Source organism: Marmota monax, unplaced genomic scaffold (assembly GCF_021218885.2).
Source record: "Marmota monax isolate L192 unplaced genomic scaffold, Marmota_monax_Labrador192_F-V1.1 WCK01_AAM20220418_F8-fsc00103, whole genome shotgun sequence".
NCBI classification, from domain to species: Eukaryota; Metazoa; Chordata; class Mammalia; order Rodentia; family Sciuridae; genus Marmota; species Marmota monax.
This window is the reverse complement of record NW_026694286.1, coordinates 1,122,226-1,149,797: the sequence shown is the minus strand read 5'-3', so window position 1 is coordinate 1,149,797 and position 27,572 is coordinate 1,122,226. Positions and strand designations below refer to the sequence as shown.

The 27,572-nt window shown below is 45.2% G+C and overlaps 1 protein-coding gene across 2 annotated transcripts in view; it reads right to left on the bottom strand.

The window, feature by feature from the left end:
* Positions 1 to 27,572, bottom strand: part of Emilin2 (elastin microfibril interfacer 2) — a 51,604-nt gene that overhangs the window by 11,584 nt on the left and 12,448 nt on the right. For both annotated transcript variants that reach the window (XM_046467470.2, XM_046467471.2), the window contains exons 3-4: positions 16,202 to 16,377; positions 7,795 to 9,720 (exon numbers count right to left, since the gene is read on the bottom strand). In XM_046467470.2, the coding sequence (XP_046323426.1) occupies positions 7,795 to 9,720; positions 16,202 to 16,377 (2,102 nt within the window). The remainder of the gene's footprint in view (positions 1 to 7,794; positions 9,721 to 16,201; positions 16,378 to 27,572) is intronic.

The window sequence follows — 27,572 nt, the reverse complement described above, 5'->3', positions numbered from 1 at the left end:
TTTCCACAGAGAGTGGGGCTTACCTATCTGAGCATCAGCATCACTTGTGTTTTTTTGTTAAAACTTCACAAGCCAATTATAAAATTTATATGGATAAGCCATAGGGGAGGGGCATATCAATAACTGAATCAGGGGGCTGGAGTAGAGCACTTGCCTAGCATGCACGGGCCCTGGGTTCCAATCCCCAGCACTGCATGAAGTCAGAATAATTAGATGGAACAGTCTGTACAGGGCTCACACAGGCCCAGCCGACCTTCTGTGGGTGCTGTAGTGCCAAGATGGGCAGGTTATATTCTTTCTCCCTTCCTCGCCCCCACCCCTTTTCTGGCACCCCATTACCCTAATGGTTAATCCTACCTGCCACCTCCAAGGCGACCTCCCTTCCCATTTCAGAACCAGAGCTAGGGTTTGTTTTAATTGCACGTTGCTGGGGCTCACTTGATCCCTGCAGAGTGGCATCCCCTAAGTGAGCAGGAGTCCTCTCTCTATAAGGATCCCTTGCGGTTCTATGGGTGCAGCTATGGGCCAAGCTGGGATCTAGAACAGGGCCAGTACAGATTCCAGGTCACCATGGAGACAAGCAGCTGCCACTTATATCGACCAAAGAGCATTACAAAAACCAGATGCCCACAGGGCAGAAGGGTGTGAACTCTCAGCCTTTCTTTTTCCTTTTGTCTTTTTTGGGGGTGCTGATGTATACACACAGCTGATTTGGCCTTTATATAAAGTTGTAAGCCTGTGACTCAGCCCATCCACGCTGTCTTGGACCTAAATCAACCCCAACCTCGGCTGACGGCAAGTCAGTGGCCAAAGCTGTGATAACGCTGGCGACAGGCCACTCACCCCGGCCAAACTTCACGGCCCAACAGTTATTTTGATAGTCTGTGCTTTCTCATTCTTACTGCTTTACTTGGGCAACTTGATAAAAATAGGATTCTTAAATCCATAACACACCAAAGAAATCGTTGTGCTTTAGGTATGAGGTGTTCCCCCAAAGCTCATCAGAGACAATGCAAGAAAGTTTAGAGGCGAGACGACTGGGTTCTGAGAGCCTTCACCCTATCACACCTTAGTCCACTGGTAGGCATTAACTGGGTGCTAACTGTGGGCAGGGCAGGGTGCGGCTGGAAGAGGTGGGTCACTGGGGGTCTGTCTCCCTCTCCCCTTCCTACATGCCATGTCCTGAGCTGCTCTCCCCCTCCACAGCCTTCCACCATGATGTCCTTCCTCACCTCAAGCCCAGAGCAATGGAGCTGGCCTTGTATGGACTGAGGCCCTCTGAAACTGTGAGCCTCACGTAAACTCTTCCTCCTCTAATGGTTCTGGTCAGGTCTTTTGTTCACAGCCACAAAAAAAAAGCTGACAAAAACAGAAATGATGTGATTAAGAGAATTCAAGTACTAGGAAGAAGGAGCCGAGACGTGAACAGAAAGGGATGGGAAAGAAGAAGAGGGAAGCCCTGCTGCGACCCAGATGATGTCGAAACACTGCTGCGGTGTGTAAGGAGCGCTGTCCCTTCCGGTGTGCGTGACGCAGAGGAAGAGACTTTCCTGACTCACAGCAGGGTCCTTCTGCCCACCTTCCTTCCTCAATACCAGCCTCCTTTCCCTCCCCAGCCGGAGAGGATCAGTGCCACCTGGGGCTCCATCTGGGCTCAGCATCACCTCAATGCCAGGCCAGGAGAAGGATCCACCTGCTGGGGTGGCTGCACCCAGCCTGTGTCACAGGCCAGGGCCATCTGGATGCAAGGCAGCAAGATAGACTACCCTTCACCCACTTCCTGGGATGGCAGGCATCAGGGCACCCAGGATGTGCCCCACCCCAGGGACGTGTGTGCATGACCACCTAAGGCCACTGGCTCCAGAAGGAGCAGAACCAAGCGCCTTGGGGAAAGAGGGAAGGTGCTCGAGATGGTCCAAGGACCGATGCTCCTGCCCACCCGTGAAAGCAAGAGCCAGCAGACCCGGAGCCCAGGGCCACACCCTGCTGGCCACCAGGCACAGAAAAAGGATCTAGAAACCTTTTCATTTAGAACCCAATTTGTCACGAGCTTCCAGTCAACAAGTGTGGAACGTGAAGTTGTGGGTGCTGGGAGGGGGGATTCGGAGGCGCCTACGCTTTCAGTCTGACTCTTAGTCCAGGGAAGAGAAAGAGAAGCCACCCTGTCCATCCGTTCCAGAGCAGCCCGCCTCCAGGCCTCGCTCTGCTCCAGGCTGGAGGCCTGGGGCTGCCCTGGAAGAGAAAGGGACAAAGATCATCGTCCTCATCAGAGGGGAGAGGGCTGAACGGGAGGAAATACTGAGCGACCAGTCTCCACTGCACAGGGGTGTCGATTCTCACGCCTCCTTTTTGAGGTAGATTGCGCATCACTATCATTTCCAGTTCAGCTGGATGGAGAAAGTGATGCTAGGGACACAAAGTCACAGGAGCCAGCGTGGAGGAGCCATGATTCCAAACCTGGGAAATAACAACCACTCCCTGGCTCTAATCTCCCAATGGTTTCCTATGGGACTGAAATCAAAATCCTTGGGATGGGGATGTAGCTTGGTGACAAAGCACTTGCTCAGCATTTGCAAGACCCTGGGTTTGATTCCCCAGTGTGCACACACACAAAAATTCCATCCTTTATCACAGCTTATAAAAATCTGGCATGATCCAATTCCAACCATTTTTTTGACCCATTGCCTATGGCCTTCCCCCTTGCTCATGTACTTGAACAACCTGGCCTTCTTCAATTAGGGCAAAGGCAAACTCAACCCTGCCCCTTGGGGTATTTTTGTTTGTTTGTTTGTTTTTGGTACCCAGGGGTTGAACCCAGGGGCACTCCCCTATCAAGCTACATCCCAGCACCCCCACACATACCTTGACAACTTGTTTTAGATAGGGCCTCCCTACGTTGCCCAGCCTGGACTCTAACATGAGATCCTCCTGCCTCAGCCTCCTGAGTCACTGGGATTACAGATGTGTGTACCATGCCCAGCTCTGCCTGGACCATATTCTCACAGACATCTCTGTCGGGTTTGCTCCCTCTTTATATTTATGTCTCAACTCAAAGGTCATCTCCACAGAGAAGCCTTCCCTGACCATTCATCCAAAATAGATTCCTGCCCCCATCCTCCATCGCCTTCTGATTCATCATTCCTCACGGCATTGATTGATCAATACCTGAAATCCAATATTTTCGCGGCTGCTCACTGCCCATCTTTCTGTTAGAGCGCATGATCACGAGGGCCGAGACGCCGGGACGTGGCTCAGGAGAAACCTGATGATTGAGTGAATGAAGGGACTGGGGTGTAGAGTGAAGAGAGCTGAGGGTGAGACGGTGACGATGGGACACAGTGGTTCTTCATCTCTCCTAAACCAGGTGCCCTTCAGAGTGCTAGGTGAAAGCCACATCCCTCTAGCTAAAAAAATAGCCAAGTGTCTGCATAACAGGTCAAGAACTGATGGGGGCGGGAGACTTGAGCCGGGAGTGGTGAGGCACATCTATAATCCCAGCAGCTCGGGAGGCTAAGGCAGGAGGATTGTGAGTTCAAAGCCAGCTTCAGCAATTTAGTAAGGCCCTAAGCAACTCGGTGAGACCCTGTCTCTAAATAAAATACAAAAAAGGGATAGGGATGTGGCTCAATGGTGGGGTGTTCATGAGTTTAATCCCTGGTACCAAAAAAAAAAAAATCCTTGCATCTATTTGAGCATCAGCTGTCTCCTGGGTAACTGAGCCCCATCAGGGATGCTGCCAAAGAACAGGATATGTCAAGAGCCAATGGACTGAGAAGAAGCACCAGAGTGTGTGTATGTGGCCCAGAATCTGGTTAGGGGTCCAAACCTAAGCCCATCATCTCACCTTTGGTCCTGCACCCACTGAGGCAGGCATGATAACCACCATGACTACCCTTCCCACCTGGCACGTCAGCCCTGTCACCTTCAAGAGCCAGCTTGCTGTGACCAACAGAATGAATGTGGCAGAAGTGATTCCGTGCTAGCTCTTGGGCCCCACCTGTAGGAGGCCAGCAGCGGCCCCTTTCTCTTTAGGAGTCTTCTGCCACACAGTAGGTCTGACTACTTAGGAACCATGTCGTGAGGAAGCCCAACCTAGCCACGTGGGAGAGAGGGGCGACGTGGAGGATCCCAGAGGTACCATCTGGGCCACTGAGTCAGCCTGGATCTTCCAGCCAACCGCCAGCCAAGGGAGGCTGAGTGGGCGGCTCGAGCTGATGCCACACAGAGCAGAAGAGCCACCCCGCTCAGCCCTGCCCAAGTTACCTGTCCCTGTACACAACAGAAAATGACACCTCCCCGTGTTTCAAGCCACCAAGATTTGGGGAGGTGGTCACCCAGCAATAAATAACTGATCCAGTCACATCACCTCACCTTGCCTCTTCCCCATCCCAGCCCTTTGAGTAAATACCTACTCAATCTTATAGGCTCAACTCAGGGGCCCCGTCCTTGGAGATGCCCTCCCAGACTTCCACAGCAGCTGTGGGCACTCCACCTGCCCCCCTGAGGCTCATCCATACCCCAGTCCCATGACCGTCATGGGAATGGGGTATGGATTTGCTTGCTTCTGTACCAGACTGTCATTTTTATCCACATGTGCCACACACAACCATTACCTACGTCCCAGGGGCTCAATAAGGGGTTACGTACTGAAAGAACAAGCCCTACACTATTTGTGCACACACACCACCCTTTTTTTTTTCTTTTTTAAGATAGGGTCCAAGTTGCTGAGGGCCTCGCTAAGTTGCTGAAGCTGGCCTCAAACTTGCAAGCCTCCCAAGTTGCTGAGATTACAGGCTGCTGAGATTACAGGCGTCATCATGCTTTTTACAAATGACCGCATTCATTCTCTGCAGGCCTGTGTGCCTCTTTCCCGCTGTGCTAGTGAGGATCATGCCAGCTCATCTCTATATCCCTCACAGAGCTTTGTACACAGTCAGCGCTCAACTGACAGACATGTGACTTTCTCTGGGACCTTAGCCCCAGGGTCACCTGTGGAGCTTTGATGTCCAGGTTCTAGGTCTCCTCAGCCTGGGTGTGCTACAAGCTTGCATGAGGCTCTGTTTATTTCTGGCTCTTTTCAGTCATGGAAATTCTCAAAAGCCCATGCCGTCCACATTCACAATGGGTCCAGCCCCAAAGACCGTGTTTGAGAAGCCACATTCTGTCCAAAGGCATCCCTTGCAGCTCCTACTGCCCAGACAAATGTCAAACAGCAAATACAGCTTCCCACGCAGCCAGGGCTCTACAAACCAACTGGAAATATCTGGCCCAGTCTGTTATTATAAAGCACAGTCCAGACAGCATTGTCACCACAAAGGACAATCACTCTGTGAACACACACAGGTCTTGTGACCTCTACTCAACATTCCAGAGATATAGGAGCTGAGTGGGCCCAGGGAGGAAGGAGCCAGTCATATACAGTGCAGAGGGCCGGGCACGGGGAGGAGGCCAGATGCCTGGTCCTGTTCAAACTGGGTAACTCCTTATCTGCAAAATAAGCACCCTGCTCTGAGGTCACCGTCCAGAGCATTTTCCCTCCTGACTACATGGACCCCTTCCCACTCCTCCTGAGGCTCTCCCCAGGTGGGGAAGGGCTTGTCCACCTCCCATGTTCTAGCTTTCCATCTTTTTTAAAAATTTATTTATTTATTTTTTTGGTGGTACCGGGGATTGAACCCAGGGGTGTTTAACCACTAAGCCACATTCTCAGCAATTTTTTTACATTTTACTTTGAGACAGGGTTTCATTAAGTTGCTTAAGGCCTCACTAAGTTGTTGAGGCTGGCTTTGAACTTGTGATCCTCCTGTCTCAGCCTCCCAAGCACAGGGATTACAGGTGTGTACCACCATGCCCAGCCCGGCTTTATGTCTTAGCTGGGACCTAATCTTAAAATTCCACAGGCTCACAGAGCCCATGAAATCTCAGTCAGTATTTATAGGCCCAGAGTGAACAGAAGGAAAAGGTGACAGACCTGCGGGAGGTGGGGAGGAGAAAATAAAGACAGGGATGTCAGGAAATAGTTTCCTTCTGGGCACACCGCTGACCCTCTGCAAGTCCCAAGGGCCAAATACTCTTCATTCAACTCTGGGAAACACAAAGGATTTATATATAGCCCAAGTTCTACCTGTCACCAGCTGTGTGGCTTTGCACATATTTCCCTCTAGAAAAGGATGCACCTTCTCTGTGAGGCTGTCACAGGGCTCATCAGCTATGCCCTGAAGGGACTAGCCCAGCGCTGGTACACAGAAGGTGCTCAATAAATTGAATAAGGTGCTAAATAAATTGAACTCTCTTCTTGCTCCCTTTCACCTCCTGCATCCAGTTAGAAAAGGCTAGCTTATTATTGAGGCTATCTAAAGATAAGAATCCAGCCGGGAGCGGTGGTACATGCCTGTAATCCCAGAGGCTCGGAAGGCTGAGGCAGGAGAATCATGAGTTCAAAGCCAGCCTCAGCAACAGAAAGGTGCTAAGCAGCATAGTGAGACCCTATCTCTAAATAAAATACAAAAAAGGGCTGGTGGCTGGGGTTGTGGCTCAGGGGTAGAGCGCTCACCCAGCACGTGCGAGGCCCTGGGTTTGATTCTCAGCACCACATAAAAATAAATAAAATAAAATAAAGGTGTCCAACTACAACTAAAAAATAAAATGTAAAAAAAATTTCAAAATAAATAAATAAAAAGGGCTGAGGATGTGGCTCAGTAGTTGAGTGCCCTGGGTTCAATCCCTGGAAGAAGGAGAAGGAGAAGTAGGGGGAGGGGGAGGGGAATTCAGGTATATTCTATTAATAGGGATAGGCTTTTTTTAATATTTATTTTTTAGTTGGACACAATACCTTTATTTATTTATTTTTATGTGGTGCTTAGGATCGAACCCAGGGCCTCGCATGTGCTAGGCGCGCACGCTACTGCTGAGCCACAACCCCAGCCCCAATAGGGATAGTTTTTATGTTATCGGTTACAAATAAATTTAGAATTTTTTAAAGTGGGAAAAAAAATAGAATTTAGATATAAGAGAAGCTCTGTCCTTCAGGGATTATGTGTTTAGCCACGAATAACAAACAATGGAATGTATTACTCAAAACTATCAAGAGACTATTCATTCATTCAACAAATATGTGTTGAAAGTTTAAGGTGCTACAAGCAGTCCTCTTACCTCTTCTAATGCACTTCCAGATCACAGCACCACGGGACTTTGGACAGTGACTGCCCCTAAACTGCTTTTACCCAGGGTCCTGCCCAGGTCTTTGGAAATAAATATGACAGCATCCTATCCACAGCATCCTATCCACCATGATCTAAGCCCTAGATTCTAGGGAGAGGGTAGCAACCCAAAGACAATGATGATAAAGCTTTTGATGACATAAATAGGTGAAGCTTGGAGAGAGGTGACCAGGTCAGCATCTAGGGGACTCCCCAGGTAGAGATGGGAACAGCAATACCCCCTATCCAAGTTGTTGTGCCAAAAATCTGACCCCAAATCGTAGTGCCCCGGCATGTAGTGTCATCGATACTTGGCCATCTATCTGTAGCGAAGGGCCAGTTTTCCTTTTTAACTTCCAATTTGGTGATCTTGTAAGATATGTGGATTTTGTGTTTGAATGCCACCATGACATCAAATTCGTTTGAAAGCTTTAAATACACACTCTTAATGCCGGCCTTTATCTCATTGCTACTGAACACCAAACCATTCATGAACTGGCACTAAACCCGGAGCCACACTTGGGATTAACTCCACAAACCATCCAAGAGGCACCACAAATGCACACAAGAAACGGAACGGTCAAGTTCAACTTACTTGCCGATGGCTGGAATTTGATCAGATCTTGCAAGTCAGTAGAAATCTGGAAAACGTGGCTATAGAACTGCTGGACGGAACTCTTGAGGCCGGAAATGTCTCTGGAATGCGACCTGAGTGTCCCGTTCATCTGCCTGACACAGTTCCACAGGCTGCTGACGTGCCTGTTGAGCCCCTCTTTGATCTTCTGCAGACTCCCCGACATGGAGTCCAGCTTGCTGCACGTTTTCTCCATATGCGACACCCTGTCCTCAACCACAGAGACCCCCCTCTGGACCCCATGAATATTTTCCTTACAAGTGTCCAGCTCAGACAGGACCTGGCTCTGGAGCCTCTGCCACCTCTCCTCCAGCTGACCGCAACACTGAGCCACAGGGTCCTGGGGAGACGGGAGGGTCTCCACCATCCTTTCTTGCTCACCCACCTTAGTAAAACCACCTGCTGCAGCATTTTTACCTGCTTTACAATTGCTCACTTCCTTCTGAAGATGAGTCACATCATTACCTGTGTGGTTTAGTTGAGAATAAAGACGACTAAAATCTTCTCGAAGCTTCTGGATGTTACGCTCGGTTTCTTGAAACTTCCTATACATCGTGTCATTGAGAGATTTCAAAAGGCTCAGGCTATCACCCGCTAGGTGGTCCTCTCTGTTTGGTACAGTACCTTCCAACCCAAGATGTCCTCCCTGGAAGTTCTGCAGGAAAATGTCCTCAACCATTTGAACTTTGTCCCGCAGGTGGTTTAATTCTATCATGACCTGTTCATTGCCTGATCCAGACAGCCCAGGCAGGGCTGCCCCTGGGGGACCAAATTCACCACCAGTGTCATTGGCCACTTGTAGGAGGACGCTCCCCAGACGGTCTTCCAGAGAGTGTATTTTCTGATCCAGAAGTTGCCTCAAGTCATCGACCTCCCCAGAGATGATCCCCCGGAGGGTTTCCTCAATGTAAAAGCAATGTTCTTCCGCGTTCTTCTCCGTCACGTTGATCCTTGCATCTAGTTCATTCCATCTGGCATCAAAGTCCACATCTGGTTCCGGAACCATGAGGCGGTCAAACTCGTTGTCCATCCGACCATTCAGCATTCTGGTGGCTTCCGCCACTCTCTCGATTTTCTGCTCTAACGTCTTGAGCTGCTCACCGAAGTCGCCACCCTTTCCCCTGCTGCAGCAACTCGGCTGGGCTGGAGGATCCTGCAGCCGGGCTCGAAGGTCGTTGATGTCTTTTTTCAGGCTCGCCTCCTTCTCCCCGATCAGCTCTATCACCCCCAGGTAGCTGCTGCCATAGTCATCACACTGCTGCTGCAGGCCAACCAGCTTGTACTCACATGTGTTCTTCAGGTCGGCCAGCTTCCTGTCCATCCCCTCCATGAGCTCCTCTCTCAGAGCATCCATCTTACTGTCCACGTAGGCTTGGTAGAGCTCACTGGTGGTCATGGTCACCGTGGGGCCCTGGGCAGCCTCCTGCAGCTGTTTGAGCTGCCCTTCGTAACCCTTCACCTTCCCATCCAGCTCCTCCAGCTTGTCACTCTTGGTCTTCAGAGTATCTTTGACTTCGGCCAATTCAGACTTAATGTCCTTCATACCAGATTCCTTACTACTGAGGACTCCGGGAGGCTGGGCTCTTTCCGTGTCTCTGGCAATCTCACTGCCAGGCCCCGGCTGGGGATGCGGGTCGCCCAGCCATGAGGTCGGTTTGCTGGCATCATCCTGAGTAGCATGTTTGAGATTTTCGTTCAGGTCTGAAATGGAAGACTGAAGGTCGAGAACTGTCCTTGTGAGTCGGAGAACCTTCTCCTCAAGCATCTGGATTTTCTTATCCTGAAGTTCTTCAGGCCCCTGTTTGGGATCCACCTTCTGACTCGGTTCTCCTGCACGAGTTGGTGGTGCAATGTCCGTGGGGTCTGAGACTTGGCTTGGTTCGTTATCTATTATAAAGAAAAGGTTGGACCTCAGTTAACATCTGCTGCGAAGACAATAAACGGGGGTACCTAGAGGACATGCTTAAATCTTCCCTTACAAGCCCTCTATCTAACTTAGATAATTATTGTGGTGGAGTGGAACACAGGATGGGCTTTGGAGTCAAACAAACCTCTATGTACCTCTGGCTCTGCTATTTACTGTTTGTACTCAAATGAGTTAATTAACTTCTCTGAACTATAATCCCTTCATCTATAAAGAGGAGGAATAGGGTCTACTAGGATTGTTAAGAGAAAATGCACATATCATATACAGGCCATCCATGGTCTCTTTCACCCTGAAGGGAAATAACTACTTTGTCATGTGAACACACTGTTGCCACATTAGTGAAATGTGGCCACACCCAGTCATTGACTGCACACCGTAAAGCCATAGGAAGCCCCCCATTAGCAGTTGGAAGGTATGATAATATAAAATATCAGATCATTTGAGGTTATCCTCAAAACCACTCCTGAATGTTCTTTTAACTTTTGGGGCTGGGGATATGGCTCAAGCGGTAGCGCGCTCGCCTGGCGTGCGTGCGGCCCGGGTTCGATCCTCAGCACCCCATACAAAACAAAGATGTTGTATCCGGCCGATAACTAAAAAATAAATATTAAAATTCTCTCTCTCTCCTCTCTCACTCTCTTTTAAAAAAAAAACAAAAAACTTTTATTAGCATCCCTATGCTAAGAATCTTATAGATATCCCTTGGTCCTATGAAGAGGTCAACAAAACTAAAATCAAAGGACAGATATAGCAACTACTACACTGGTGTCTCCTAATAATAAGCCATCTAGCCATATATAGTAAGATGCCTTAGGTCAAAGATCACAGACATTCAATATTTGGTAGTCCTATTTTAATAAAATATCTCCCAAGGAGACAGTCCAAATTAAAAAAAATGATAATGATAGCGATGAGTCATAAAATGGAAATAAATTCAACAGTGTGTTCACAGAGATAAGTAATCTAATATTAAAAAGAGGCTATCAAGGGGCTGGGGTTGTAGCTCAGTGGCAGAGTGCTTGCCTAGTACCTAGAGGTACTGGGTTCAATCCTCAGCACCACATAAAAATAAATAAAGGCATTGTGTCCATCTGCAACTAAAAAATCAGAAATTAAAAAAAAAAAAACCTGCAGCAAGAGAATAAGACAGGAGCCATGCCCTAGAAAGGGCTCCCGGAAGGGGACCAACACTGTCCACCTGGAGCCCACAGGGAGGAGACCATGGAAAGTAAGTAGAAGAGGTCAGACACGTTACAAGGGAATTGAACACAGCAACCAACGTACTACACTGAAAACAAGCAAATTGAGAAAGCTGCAGATATTTGTTTCTTCCGCCCCTAAACTTCCACATGAGATGAGAGCAGCAGCTATTTTTGTTAAAATTAATTCTAACAAATAACTTAGTTGTAAACCAGTGCTGCAATTCAGATGCCCCAACTCCCAAGCGCATCTGGTACCTGGCACAGAATAATAAAGAACACTTATTTGCCATACTGAAAGTTTACACTATATCTCGGGACCCTAGAAGGAAAACATAAGTTATCAAGTCATATATAAGTGAAATGCTATTCTGGGTGCAATGGGGTTGATATTAACTTAAGTATCCCCCCAAAGCTCACATGTATGTGAGACAATGCAAGAACATTTAGAGATGAAATGATTGGGTTATGAGAGCTGTACCCCAAACAGTGAATTAATCCCCTGGTGGGATTAACTGAGTGGTTACTGGAGGTGGGAGGGTGTGGCTGGAGGAGGTGGGGCACATGCCTTTGTGGTATATATTTTGTGTTCGGCATGTGGGGCCTTTCTGCTTCCTGACCATCCTGTGAGCTGCTTCCCTCTGCCACACTCTGTTGCCATGATGTTCTGCCTCACCTCAAGCCCCAAGGAATGGAGCCTGGTGTCTACGGACTGCGACGTCTAAAACTCTGAGCCCCAAATTAAACTTTTCCCCTTCTAAATTCATTCTTGTCAGGTCTTTTAGTCACAACAGCACACACACACACACACACAAAAAAAAAAAAAGCTGAAATATTTATCTCCTCTACCACTGGTGATTGTGTAAATTGCTATAAATATCTTTAAAGGATATTACAGTACTATGTATTAAAATACTCAGATCCTTTTGACCCTGCAATTACATTTCTAGAAATGTATTCCAGAAAATAGTCAATGACAAAACAAAATTTAACAGAGAAAGACACTTATTCAAATACAATATACAATATTGTATCAAGACTATGTTCAAACAATCATATTCTTTGAAGCTATTAAGTGATATTGTAGAGGACTGGGGTTGTGGCTCAGTGGTAGAGCACTTGCCTAGCAAGTGTGAAGCATTGGGTTCGAATGTCACACCACATATAAATAAGTAAAATAAAAGTCCATCAACAACTAATAAAAATACTTTAAAAATGATATTGTAGGATATTTAATGGCATGAAAGGTTATTATTGATTGACAAGTAAAAACTCAGTTGCTGGATCAAGAATAAGCATTTCCTTTTACTTCCTCCTAAAATCCCACTAAAATGACAATGAAAAAGGGAGGGGACCAAAAACCCCATCCAACTTATATATTAAGAATTGGAATCAGAATGGCTAAGAACTTCTTAATAGCAGTATTGGGAGCTAGATGGAAAATGAGCAATGTTTTTAAAATTCTAAAGGAAAAATATTTCCAAGCAGAATTCTGAAACTAGAGTAAAAATATTTTTATAGTATGAAGTATCAAAAAAGTTTACCTCCTACACAATCTTCTCATGAAACTACTAGAATGGGCTAGGGATGTAGCTCAGGGGAAGGGCACTTGCCTAGCATGTTCTATCCTTAGCACCACAACAACTGAAAAAAACTACTATAGGATGTGCTCAAGCAAAACAAAGGAGTAAAATAAGAGAGTGAGCAGGGAGATACAAAAGAAAATGGGGAATTGAAAAGAGGCAGGTTAAGACCCCAGGGTGACGGGGAAAGAGGATGACAGTCCAGATGGGAGGTATGAGGAAGCTCCTGGAGATGTTTCTTCGAGAAAATGAAGCTGCTGTGTCTGAACATAATGAAGGGACATTCAAATAACCAGACAAGGATTTGGGTTGAAATAGGAAACGCACACCAGCGTGCACAAACACACACACACACCACACACAACCAAGCAAAGGAAAAATGTAAGACAATTATTAACTATAGAAAATCAGAATTCTGTGTAGGAAAGACCCATTCATAATATACCACAGGGCTTAGCTGTAAACATGAGCCATATAATTGACAATACAGTATAAACACTGAATATTGGCGTTAGTTAAAAATATGGTGTTTTTTTCTGTATGGAAAGTAGGGGTTTGGGGAATAGATGAAAGATTGTTAAATCCTCAATTTCCACAAAAAGAAGTCAATAGATATGGAGGTAAATTTCAAGAGATTTATCTGAAGAGCTTAGAGCAGGCTGGGGTGTGGCTCAGTGGGACAGTGCTCTCCTAGCACGCAAGAGGCTCTGGGTTCCATCCGCAGCACGGGGCGGGGGGGGGGGGGGGGGGGTGTTGGGGGGGGTGGAGTTTAAAGTAATAGCCTCTGGGAAGGGGAAGTGAGAGAGAAGAGGGGTTCCCTCTTCTTCCCATTTGTCTTTGTAAAGCTATTCAACTTGTAAAACTATATATATATATATATATATATTAAAGCTTTGATAAAATAAAAGCCGAAACTAAACAAAACAAAGATAAACTACTAGGACCCAGCAGCCCCTACCTCAGGTTTCCCACGAGTGCAAATGACAGGATTTACTGTGATCACAGTCTAATGTTTATCTTCCCTGGGGTCAGGAACCCTGTCTGCCTTGCTTTTTACTTATTCCAAGGGCCTAGGATAGAGCCTGTCAGACGTCTGCAGACATAGGGAAGACTAGACGTCAGGAAGGCTGTCCCTGTTTGAGTGCCCCCTGATCTCAGGTTGAAATGTAACTGACAAGAGGTGATCAGGTCTTGAGGACTCTACCCCTGTGAATGGATAATAGCTGTTACTGCAGGAGTGAGTGAGTTTCTGATAAAAATATGAACGGAACCTGATTTTTCTGTCTTCCTTATGCTTACCTGCCCTTCTGCCATATTATGATGAGGGCTTTTTTTTTTTTTTTTTTTTTTTTTATGGGCAGATGCTGGTCATTGATCTTGGACTTCCCAGCCTTTACAAGCATGAGAAATAAATTTCTCTTCTTTCTAAATTTTCCAATCTCTGATGTTTGTTTAGACCAACCTAAAACAGTGGCTTCTATCAAAGAGATAAGAGATAAGTGCTGGTGAGGGTATGAAGAAAGGCAGTGGGTATAGCCACTATGGAAAAAAGTATGGAGGTAGCACAGGAGGATGGCAAGTTTGAGGCTAGCCTCAGCAATTTAACAAGGCCCTAAGCAGCTTCGTGAGACCCTGTCACAAAATAAAAAATAAAAATGTGGGGGCTGGGGATGTGGCTCAAGTGGTAGTGCGCTGGCCTGGCATGCACGAGGCACTGGGTTCGATCCTCAGCACCACATAAAGATGAATAAAGATATTGTATCCACCTAAAACAAAAGAATAAATATTTAAATAAATAAAAAAATAAAAATGTGGCTGGGGATGAGGCTCAATGGTAGAGCACCCCAGGATTCAAGTCCCAGTATTAAAAAAATAAATAAAAAGTGGGGCTGGGGCTAGGGCTCAGTAGTGGAGCGCCTGCCTGGCTTGTGTGAGGCACTAGGTTCAATCCTCAGCACCACATAAAAATAAATAAAACAAAGTTATTGTGTCCATCTACAACTAAAATAAATAAATAATACATAAATAAATCCAACCTAATCAGACCTTGGTGGAAAGTGTAAGCCGAACAGAACATTTTTTTAAAAAGTATGAATATTTCTTAAAAAATTAAAGTACAATTATCACACAATCAGCAATCCTGCTTATGGATATAAACCCCAAGAAATGAAATCAATATCTTGAAGAGATATCTGTATCTCCATGTTCATTGCAATATTATTCACAACAGCCAAGGTACATTAATAACCTCAATGTCTCTCAATGGATGAATGGACAAAGAAATTGTAGGGTATGTATGTGTGTGTGTGTGTGTTTGTGTGTGTGTGTGTCTATACATACAGCATGATACTATTCAGCCTTAAAAAGGAAAATCCTGTCATTTACAGCAAAGGATGAATCTGGAGGATGTTCTGTTAAGTGAAATAAGCCAGACACAGAAAGGCAAATAACAAATGATCTCACACATGGAATCTAAAGAGAATCAAACTCATAAAAGCAAGGAACAGTGGCTATCAGAAGCTTGTGAATGGGGGAAACGGGGAGATGTTGGTCAAAGGATATAAACTTCCAGTTGTAAGATGAACAAATTCTAGATATAGCCTCGGTGGTGATGGATATGTTAATTAATTTGACTGTGTTAATCATTATACATCATATGCATACTAATAAAGTCATTACTTTGTACAGCCTGAGTACATTCAACCTGACAGTTAACTATTTTAAATAAAAAACATGTTCCTATGATTTATAAACATTCTTTAATTGTATGCATGACTTTAATAAAAAGATTATTTTAAATCTATTTTATGGATAATGTTGGGAAACACTATCGATTTCAAAGACCTCATGGGAAGATAAAAATCAAACATAACTTAAACATTTCATTTCCCAAGGAAGGCTAAGCTGTGTTTATTGTGATTCATCTTTAGAGGAGGAAAGATGAGCTGATGTAGGAGCAAAATGCAAGGGAAAAATTTTACCCGTAAGAATCTTTCCCTTAATGTTACACTTCAAAAGCTGACGAGATCCACGGGTGAAAATTCTAACTTGGGACTAAGCTTTGCAAACATCTCATCTCAAACACAAGGAGAACCATTTGCTTTTTTTTTTTTTAAGACAATTTTGACTCCTTTAAACTCAGATTTCTGGGTCTTAGAACTGAAAGTAAAAACAGAGCCTCATTACATGTGATGTTCTTCACATCTCTGTTCCAGGCTACATCAGTCTGAACCCATCAGCATTTAACACCCCCACCTCCTGGGGTTTCTAAGGTGCTGGCTTGCACCAGGAGTTGGCTCTAACAAAGCAATTTAATCACGACAGGGTTTGTCCTCCATTGCTTTCCACTCCTGCAAATAAACTGCTGCCATGCTGGGTGTGGTGGTACACACCTGTAATCCCAGCAGCTTGGGAGGCTAAGGCCAGAGGATGGCAAGTTTGAGGCCAGCCTCAGCAAGTTAGCAAGGCCTAAGCAATTTAGTGAGGCCCTGTCTCGAAGGACTGGGGACGTGGCTCAGTGGTTCCATCCCCAGTACCAAAATAAAAAATTTCTCAATCTCGCAGATGACAAATCTCGCAGATGACAAATCTCGCCCTCTGAAGCAGTACTGGGAAAGTTGAAGGTGGCCACGCAGAGTGAGGCACCAATAAAACATTACCTGTGGCTTTCTTTATGCTGTTTCGAGGCCGAGCAGGCGTGGGGTGGGGGGTCTTCGCAGGGTCTTTGGGGCCTTCTTGGCAGTTCGCTCCTCTAAAGCCAGGGCAGCATCTCCATTCCAACTGGGTCACCGTCTTGTATCTGATGACGTACCTGGGTCTGAAGTTCACCCGATACCTGCAGACAGAAAGGGCAGCACCTCTCTTTTAGTTCAGAGCACTTCTGGCCCTCCCAGAGACAAAGCCATGTAAAGAGGATTCAGGGTCCAGCTGACTCCCCACGGGTCAGAAAGGCAGGGCCTTCCCACCCTAGGTACTGGCCTCCTCCCTGCAGCTCTTGAATTCAAGGCAAACAGAAAAACTCAGCCTGCAATTCCCATTTGATGTGGACAATTTTGGGCCCTAAACTGAGCTTTTGTTCACCAACAAACTTCTGTTTAAAATTCACAGCTTTGTGGGGATTTCTTTAGGTGAGACTCAGTATTGTTGTCTATTTTGTGTTTTAAGAAAAACATTCCGAGCCTGGCTCAGTGACACACACCTGTAATCCCAACAGTTTGGGAGGCTGAGGCAGGAGGATTGCGAGTTCAAAGCCAGCCTTAGCAAAAGCAGGGTGCTAAGCAACTCAGTGAGACCCTGTGTCTAAATAAAATATAAAACAGGGCTGGGGATGTGACTCAGTGGTTGAGTGCCCCTGAGTTCAATCCCCAGTACCCACCCTCCCAAAAAAGAAAGAAAAACATCCCTGGGGGTACAACCAGAGATATGAAAAATTGTGCTCTATGTGTGTAATAGGAATTGTAATGCATTCTGCTGTCATACGTGACAAATTAGAATTTTTAAAAAAGAATGAGTTTTTGAAGTGGAGAAAAGGAGACTGGTCTTTGTTGGCAGAGAAAACAGATGTGCATAATCATAATGGTCCGAAACCGCAGCTCTGAAATTGGATGATCTGGATTCACAGTGTGTGTCTGTCTTTTTCTAGATTAAATACTTTAAGAAGCCTACCTACTTTTGTAAGCCTATTCTTTAAAATGAGAAACGCTACCACATGGGGTTACTACTGTACCAAGCAAATTGAATAATATGTGTGAAATGTATCAGGCTACCTACATGGAGAACACACATTAAAATTCATATTCATTTGTAATTCAGTATGATTATGCTTTCATTATTTAATAAACTAATTATTGAGAATTTTAAAAAAATTCCTGGCACCCCTACCCCCCATAAACCCACATATTTCCCCTTTGCACCATCTATCCCAATCATGGCCAAGGAAGCAGCCGACTTCTAGCTTCTTATGTTTTCCCAAGATGCCCTGGGGCAATGCAGCAATCACGAGGTGGAACTGAAAGCGAGTAAACTTGCCCCATGTTCAGTATACATTCCTGACACCCTGGGACGTCCCAGAGACGTTTCCAGTGAGTTGTCAAGTCCTCCAGACCCAGGGCTGGGCCTGGACCTAGAACAGATAGCCACAGCCTAGCAGCCCGTGGCGCACACTAGGGATGAAGCTCACAGATGCCTCTGCTCTCAGCAGACAGAAGCCATGGCCACACAGAACGGCCCTCCTTTGATTTACCCCAACTTGGACTTTCTGGCTTGGAACCATTCTCTCTTGAAAACCTTCACTTTCTCTGCGTTTCTCACAAGCAGCTGGCCCTGTCTTTGGGTCAGTTCCCAGAAAGAAACAGGTTTTGCGTCACTTCCTCAGGGCTGCTGCGTGCTGCTTGTGGGGGCCTTAGGCTGACCAGCTGTGGGGGCTGCTGGGACCTGCAGGGCTCAGCCAGCCAAGCAAGTCCAGCCTTGGAGCTGGGGACTTCAAAATCATGTTCTTAACAAAACTACAAATTGTTAAATGCAATGGACCTTTGACATCTCCCCTGAGGGTCATAACCATGACAACTGAAGGTCCTTTCTTTTGGGGTACAGGGGATTGAACCCAGGGACGTTTTACCACTGACCTATATTCCTAGCTCTTTTTATTTTTTATTTTAAGACAGGCTCTTGCTTTGTTGCCCAGTCTGGCCTCAAACTTGTGATCCTCCTGCCTCAGTCTTCCCAGTAGCTGGGATTATAGGCATGTGTCACTGGGTCCGACTCAATTAAAGATCCTTCTTTTGGGTGTGGTGCTGGGGATGGAACGGGGGCTTTGAGCATGCTAGGCAAGCGCTCTACCACTGAGCAAAGCCCCAGCAAAACCATGACAATAAACCCTCCGTGTAAGGACCTACTCCACTGGACAGCGAGGCGTCCCTGCAGAATCCCCAGGGCCCCACCAACAGGGTGGAACCTGCCAAGCCTTGAACCTTTTGGCTGTACCATTTCCATAGGTCTTTTAAGACTGTGGGTCTCAACCAAGGCCATCAAAATCACCCAAAGAAGACTGAAAAAATACCCATGCCTGGCTGTCCCCCTCGGAGATTCTGACAGAGTCTGGGTGGGGCCTTAGCATGTGGATTTTGAGAAGCTCCCAAGGGAGGCTTTTGGGAAGAAAAACTGGAAAGGAATCTCAATAAGTAAAAGGGAAATGCAAGGGGTGCTCATGGGAGGTGGGGTTGGGTTAGAAGGAGGGCAAAGGCCCCCCACTTTCAGGCTTTTCATTCTCTCCTTTCCCTTCCACCCCCCCCCCCATCATGGCTCTATTACTTATATTGTCTCCTTTTCACTGGTGAAAAATCAGAGGCTCACAGGGGTTACATGACTTGTCTGAGTTCATTCCGAAAGTGGCAGGGCTGGAATTCAAGCCCCTGTCCCTCCCTGTGTACCCTGCCTGCCCTCAACAGGCAGAAGCACCTGTTCCCTCTGGCAATTGCCTTAAGTGTGCGGCAGCAGTCCCACCTGGAGATGTTCCCAAAGGCCCAGCAACCTGGTGAGAAGATAGTCAACCTCCTCACTCAGCAGACTCATGCCTGAGCATCTAACTGGTCCAGGTACACACCAGCCCTGGCCCTGGTCCCCTCCCACCCCACCTACACAAAGGTTTTTGTTGTTGTTGTTGTTGATGCTGGAAATTGAACTCAGCGAAGAATCTAACACCGAGCCACAGCCCAAGCCTGTTCTTTCTTTCTTTCCTTATTTATTTATTTATTTTTAATTTTGAGAGAGGGTCTGCTAAATTGCTGGGGCTGGCCTCGAACTTTCAAATCTCCTGCCTCAGCCTCCCAGGTGGCTGGGATTACAGGCGAACAGCGGCACCACGTCCAGCCCCTATACAGAGAATTCTTGAAAAAAAATAAAATTAAATTTAAAAAAAGAAAAGACAATTCCATTTCACAGTCTTGCATACTCAAGCCAAGCATAATGCTGGAAAAATGTGTAATCTCAGAAAACCATTTTTCCTCTGAGCATTAAAGACGGAATGTGAACACGTGGTGGCTCTCGGGGCTTGTGCATCTGGAGGTGACAGTCCATAAGAAACCTTTTTGGCTAAGGTGGAGCCAGGCAGGGAACGAAACTGTGGAAGAGGGGCGCGGGGCCACCTCCCCACCACACCACACCCTGCCCTGGGGACCCGCCCCCTAACTGCACGCGCTGCAGGACAAGAAACCCTGCTCTCCCAACCCACCTCATCACTTTCTTCAAAGGCAGTGATTTTGCAGCCAGTTCAAGGCTCAGGAACGTTCCCTGGAGTCCCCGCCCTCCTCCCACCCTGCACGATCGCCACGCCCACCTGGGCGCCACGCCCAGCCTGCGGTCGGTTTCCAGGGTCCCCCTGGCACGTTCCTGACAGCTTCTCAAGCCCCGTGTGGGGAGGAGGCCGTCCTGGCTGGAAATGATCGACAGCTGGAAATGATCAGTAGGCCACCTCCATCCAGCCGTGGGAAAGCTCACCGAGGGATTTCACGGTGCCTAACGACCACACGGATCCCTGAGGTGGCTCTGGGCCCTGCTCCATGGCCTTCAGGCCTGGAGGGAGGAGTGGGCCACAATATAGGGGTGTCCAGCCTCACAGCTCCATTGGGATTTTCCCAGAAGAAATCAGGTCTGAAGGTTCCCCAGAGGATGAGGAAGAACCGAATAGGAGTCCCAGGACCCCCTCTCCATGACCCAGGGCACTACAGGAAAACACCCTGCCCTAGAAATTTTTATAAACTGTCAGGGACCCAGGTGTAGTGGTGCACACCTGTAATCCCAGCAACTCAGGAGGCTGAAGCAGGAGGATTGCCAGTTCAAGGCCAGCCTCAGCAGCTTAGTGAGACCTTGTCTCGAAAAAATAAATGAATAAAATGGATTGGGGACATAGCTCAGTGGTCAAGAGTTCCTGGATTCAATCTCCAGTACTGCAAATAAACAAACAAATAAACCTACTTATCCTCTGGTCTAACTCAAAGCAGATATGAATTCTTAAGTCTCCCCAGAACCAAATCAAACTCCAGAATCCTGGGGTCATGAAGAACTGCACAGGAATCACACAGCGAAAAGTAACTCAGAGCTGTGCTGTCCAATAAGGTGGCCATTAGCCACGTGTGGCTATTTAAATGTACACTAATTAAAAACAAAATTAGCCAGACACGGTGGTGCACACCTGTAATCCCAGCAACTCAGGGCTAGTTCAGGGCTAGCCTCAGCAACTTAGCAAGATCCTGTCTCAAAATAAAAAAGTAAAAAGGGCTAGGGGTGTAGCTCAGCGGTAAAAGTTCCCCTCAGTTCAATCCCCAGTACAAAAAAAAAAATTAATTAATTAAATTAAAATTAAAATTTTAGTTCTTTGGTCACAATAGCCATATTTCAAGTACTTCAGAGCATGAACATTTCCATCATCATAGTAAACTCTCCAGGACAGAACTAACCTAGACATCCATGAGATGGTGTGTGAATCAGCCATATGCACACATCTATTCACCAACCCACACCAACCCATCCTCTTCTTCCTCCCACTAGAACATTTGCATAACATCGATTCCAGAACTACTTCCCTGAATCCAAATGCTTCCCTGAAAATAGCCACACATCCCCAGCAAAGGAACATTTAGACAACTATGCACAAGATAAAGGGTTTGCCCTGCATTTGGCATTTACCTGTATTTTATTTTCACACAGCCTTTTATTAAAGCTTTATCCAACCCGTGACCCTTTGGGGACATAGGCTAGACTGGGATTTCTTCCAAGAACAAACTTTCTAGTAACTCCTCTCTTTCCAATCACTGGCCAGCCCCAAACAACCTGGAGCCAACTCTGCTGGTTTTATTCTGCACGTGTGGTTCCACACAGTATTGACTGGAACGGAACTGAGAAGATGCAGAAGGAAGCCAGAAAGAAGTACTTCCCCCCAAGACTGGGAAAAGTATCCCTGCTAGGCCTAGCAAATAATCAGCTACCCAGAGAGAGGGAAATCAGCATGCAAAGGGTACAAGTCAACAAGATTCAGAACTGCTCACCCAGAATAGACTGGGTTATCCACCATCCATTCCATCCACAGTAATTTATTTTTTAAAAATTGAGGTAAGATACATGTGGCATAAAATTTAGCATCTTGCCAGGTACTGTGGCACATGCCAGTAATTCCAGTCATTCAGGAGACTGAGGCTGGAGGATTGCAAGTCGGAGGCCAAACTGGGCGATTTAGTGAGATCAACAGCAACTAGGGAGACCCTATCTCAAAATAAAAAATACAAAGGGCTGGAGATGTAACTCAGTGGTAAAGCACATCCCTGGATTCAATCCCTAGTACCGCAAGGGGAAAAAAAATTGGCTTCTTAACTTTTTATTTATTTTGTGGTTTGGGGGATTGAACACAGGACCTTGCACATGCTAGGCAAGGCTCTACCACTGAGCTACACCCCTAGCCCAACTTAACCATCTTTAAGTATATAGTTCCGTGACATTCAGCACATCACACTGCTCTGCAACCATTACTACCCACTTCCAGAACTTCTTAAATTTTCCCAAATTGAAATTCTGTATTCACTAAATACTAAATCTCCATTCCTCCCTATTCCAGTTCTCGGCAACTGCTCTCCTGCTTTCTCTATGAATTTGATGACCCTTGCTATCTCCTATAAAAGGGATCCTAGAATCATTTATCCTTGTGACTGGCTTGTTTCACTTAGTATAATGTTCTCAGGGCTCATCCCTTATAGCATGTGTCAGAATTTCCTTCCTTTTTTACATAATAATTCACTTTTCAAAATTTCCATCTCAGTGGTAGAAATGGATGACAGTGGGTTTATTTTCTAGAAACTACTTGTGACAAATGTTTTTGTTGCTGTTGGTTTGAGATGTTGGGAGGTTTCGGGTTTTGCTCTGTTAGTGAATAAACAAATGAGCTTTTGATATTTATGGACACTTTTCATATTTTTAAAAAATATTTATTTTTTTAGTTTTTAGGTGGATACAATATTTTTATTTTTTATTTTTATGTGGTGTTGGGGATGGAGCCCAGCGCCCTGCGCATGCCAGGTGAGCACGCTACCCCTTGAGCCACATCCCCAACCCTCATATTTTTTTGACACTTTGCCAAAAGCAAAAATACAATTGGGCAGTAGAGGCTATAAATCTGAAGTCAGAAGTGATTTCAGGGGTTGTGGTTGTGGCTCAGTGGTAGCACTTGCGTAATATGTGTGAGGCCCTGGATTTGGACCTTAGCACCACATAAAATAAATAAAATAAAGGTATGTGTCCATCTATAACCTAAAAAGAAGTGATTTCAGAACTATATTGAAGTGAGAACTAGGGCTGGGGCTCAGTGGTAGTGCACACTACCTAGCATGTGTGAGGCACTGGGATCGATTCTCAGCACCACATATATTAAAAAAAAAAAAAAAGGCTATCAACAACTAAAAAATTTAAAACAAAAAATTTAAAAAATAATAAATAAAAAATAAAGGTCTATCAACAACTAAAAAATCTAAAATAAAAAAAGAACTATATCGAAGTAAAAAGTGATTCTGTCCCAGCAGATGACACACCTCCCATTTGAATCCACTTTGCCCTACTGCCAATAAAAAATTGGCCATTTGAAAAAAAATAATAAAACATATGCATCTACAAAGACAGTTTCTGCAATTCCAAGTCTGGAAAAGTGTCCCCACTCAAGAGAAAACGAAGACACCAGTGGACCTTCCTACAGTTTAAAGAACAAACATAAAATCAGAATTCTCATCTTTTTCTGTTACATTATACATTGTTAATTAGATTTCTGCATGGAGAAATTAATAATGTGAAGCAAAGAAATATGAAACATTTTACTTGGCTATTTAGGAAATTCATAAATTTTAAAAGCTAGAATACTTGGGCAAATTATATGGGGGTGTTTAACCACTGACATTTTTTTATATCTTATTAGAGAAAGGGTCTCACTGAGTTGCTAAGTGCCTTGCTTAGTTGCTGAGCCTGGCTTTGAACTCTCAGTCCTCCTGCCTATACCTCCCAAGCCGCTGGAATTACAAGCATGTACAATACATTACAATACATGCCTGGCTTGGGCAAATATATTTTTGAAATACAAAATGTATCTAATGAATCTACAAGCCAAACTGATATGCCCTGGTTAAAATTAGATTACAATAGAGCTTTATATAGTTTTCAAATGCAGATCCTAGACCAAAACAATGTGTTCAGAAATAAAAATATAGGAGCCTGTTTCCCAGCACAAACATACATTTACTGGAGAAACCACAACTGTAAGCTGCTTATATTTTCATTTCCTCTTGAATGAATTTCCTTATGCACTTAGAGTGGCAAGTTGGGTTTCCAAACCTAAAATCCAAAATACCTCTCAGCATTTTGCTCTGATGACATGGTGTAATGAGAAGTTTTTCCCCACCATCTATTTATCCCCCTAATCCACAATTCCACAGTCATAAAGAAGGGGGATTAAAGAAAACCACAGCAGCTCAGCAGCAAGGCTAAGTCCCAGAACTCTGCTGCTGTAGATAGTGCAACTGCTATTCCTAAATTTGCTCAAAGATCAGAACCTTCCTCTGTGCAAACTTGCATTGCTAAAGATGACATCATCTCCAAGAGCTGGCTGCCGTCCGGTCCCTTGACATATAGCCTATGCCTGGTTCCAAGGAATCCACACTTTCAGTTTTGACTTCTTCACCTTGGGAGACACATCCCCAAATCACTACCCCCACAGTGGGGTGGGGGGAGGGAGCACAGGGCCTTGGCCAACTGTGACAGCCGAATGATTCAAGAGGTTGTGAAGGCCCACATGTTTGTAAAGAATTCTTTATGAGAGAGCTATTTCTCCCAGATAAACTCTATACTCCATTTCCCCAACTTCTCCCACGTGTGCTCATTCCTGGAGTCAGCATCACAGAACACTTGTCTCCCGATCACTCCCCAGTGAACTCATTCTCTGCGTTCCCACAGTACGGAGCATGAGAACATCTGCTGGCCTGGGCCGTTAGCATAATGCTCACCCCAGACACCACTTCCCGTGGTTTTGTGATCCAGGCCTTTCCACTCATAGCCACCGAAGAACTCTATTTTAATTACCCTCTTTCTTTTTTAATTACCCAACTTCTACAAAAGTCACAATAATTTAAGAATCTTTTTTCCTTATCGTGGCCTCTCTCTAGTTTGCAACAGCAATCCCTCTCTTTTCAAAGGCCTCAGCACCACATAGAAACAAAGATGTTGTGTCTGCCGAAAAATGAAAAATAAATATTAAAAAAAAAAGAAGTGGTGGTGGCTGTTATTTAAAAAAATAAATAAATAAAGGAACTCACTTTGAGTCTCAGAATTGCTTTTAGATGCTACAAGAGAATTGGCCAAGCCATCCCTCCTGTAATCTATTTCAGACCTTGGGGTGAAGACTCTGGACATGGACAAGCTCATGTGCTCGGAAACAGAATATCCAGACACGGGAGTCTTTTTGCAGATATAAAAATATGTTCTACTGGGCATGGTGGCACAAGCCTAAAGTCCCAGCAGCTCCAGAGGCTGAGGCAGGAGGTTAAAGCTAGCCTCAGCAACTTAGCGAGGCCCTAAGTAACTTAGTGAGACCCTGTCTGAAAAAATAAAAAGGGCTGGGGAGGGGATGTGGCTCTTCTTTTGGGTCAATTCATTCTCAGTTAGAAACATAATAATAATCTGGAAACTGAAAACATAGGAATACTGATTTTTTTTTCTAATTTATGACCACATTGGGGAAAAGATAAAAACATTATAACTCAGGCTTTTCTTTCAGAGATCATGCTAACTCAGTACTGCAAAGTGTTTTTTGAAGTCACCTGTGACACATTGTCACTCAGATGTCCTCTGCTTAAAGGGGCAGCATTTTACTTTGGAAGACTGCTGCCCACCCCCAGGCCTGAGGTTGTGACAAGTAACGGGAGGGAAGGGGGGCTGCTTGGAATGATTTTAAAAAAACAAAACTGGAGAATAAAATCATGGCATCTGCTGGTAAATGGATGGCGTTGGAAAAGATAATGCTAAGTGAAGTTGGCCAATCCCCCCAAAACCAAATGCCGAATGTTCTGATATAAGGAGGTTGACTCATAGCGGGGTAGGGAGGGGAAACGGGAGGAACAGATGAATTCTAGATAGGGAAGGGGGTGGGAGGGAAAGGGAGGAGGCAGGGGATTAGCAAGGATGGTGGAATGTGATGGACATCATTATCCAAAGTGCATGTATGAAGACATGAATTGGGCATAACCTACTTTATATACAGTCAGAGATATGAAAAATTGTGGTAAGTATGTGTAATTAGAATTGTAATGCATTCCGCTGTCATGTATTTAAAAACATAAAATCAATTTAAAAAAAAAAAGAAAAACTCACACAAAAAAATAAAAACAAAATTGTATTTGCTGTTAATGGGAAGGGTAATGGAAGTGATATAGAAGAATTTCCCCTCAAGAAGATCCCCCTTCTATAATAATGGACTCATTTTTCCCCCATGATGGATTATAGTTAATTCCCTGCTATGAGGTGATGAATAATGAGGTCCTGATTATCTTGTGGATAAAAGTGATCCTTCCATAACCTCCAGTCAACAGTCTGGGAACTAATTCACCTGATCCTCCTGCCTCAGACTCCTGAGTACCTGGGATCTGGCTGACTACCTGGCCCAGACAAATTTCCCCTTTTTCTAAGGATACCAGTCATATGACATTAGGACTCATCCTAAGACTCCAATTGAACTTGATTACCTTGACTTTGAAAAGGTCCTTTTTCCAAATGAAGTCACTTTCTGAAGTATTAGGGGCTAGGACTCCAACAAATCTTTATTAGAGGACAAAATTCAACTTTGTAATGACATGGTTAGGAGTTTGGACTTCATTGTTCAGGTAAAGGGGAGTCAGGGAAGGTTTTGATCAGGGATCTCATCAGAGCCAAAGAATTGTGTGGGGAAGTCAAACTGGGCATGGGGTGATATATGACTGAGCAGCATCTGGCCTTTCTTAGGTATATTGACAGGACCGTGTTTTGCAAACAGTACTCAACAATAAAAGGTAATCAACTATTGATAGGGTACAACAAGGATGAATTTCCTAATTATGCTTAAAGAAGCCAGACCTCCCAAAACAGATGACACCATTTTCATAAACTCTAGAAAATACAAACAAATCTATAGTGATAGGAGGATCGCAAGTTTGAGGCTAGTTTGGGAAATCTAGTGAAAACCTGTCTCAAAATGAAAAATAAAAAGGACTGGGGATGTAGGTCACTGGATCCAATTCTAGTACCCTCCCCGCCAAAGAATAAATTGAATCATCCAAGGACATGAACAGATATTTCTCCAGAGAAACCATACAAATGGACAACTAGCACATTTTCAAAAAAAGAAATTATGGGGCTGGGGATGTGGCTCAAGCGGTAGTGCGCTCGCCTGGCATGCGTGCAGCCTGGGTTCGATCCTCAGCACCACATATAAAAAAAGATGTTGTGTCCCCCGAAAACTAAAAAATAAATATTAAAAAAACTCTCTCTCGCTCTTTCGCTCTCTCTAAAAAAAAAAAAAGAAAGAAATTATGGCTGTAAGAAGAATTGCAAGTTCAAGTCTAGCCAGGGCAACTTAGCAAGGCTCTGCCTCAAATTTTAAAAAGTTTTAAAAAGGGCTGGGGATGGAATCCATGGTAGAGCGATCCCCAATACTGATGGGCGAATGGATGGCTAGATAGAAAAGGGGAAATTTGGACACAGTCAGGTATAAAGGGAAGGTGACATGAAGGGACACAGGGAGAAGATGGCCTCGTACAAGCTGAGGAGAGAGTCTGGAACAGACCCTTAGCTCTCAGTCCTGGAGGAACCAACTCCACCAACACCTTGGTTTGCTATTCCCTTCATTTCCGGCCTCTGGGTCCTTGCTCAAGTTGTTTCATGACTTATGCTGGCCTTGACTCCACTCCCACCTGCATATACTCAACTAGAACCTTCTTTCAAAGCCCTGCCAAAATGTCGCCACTTCCAAACAAG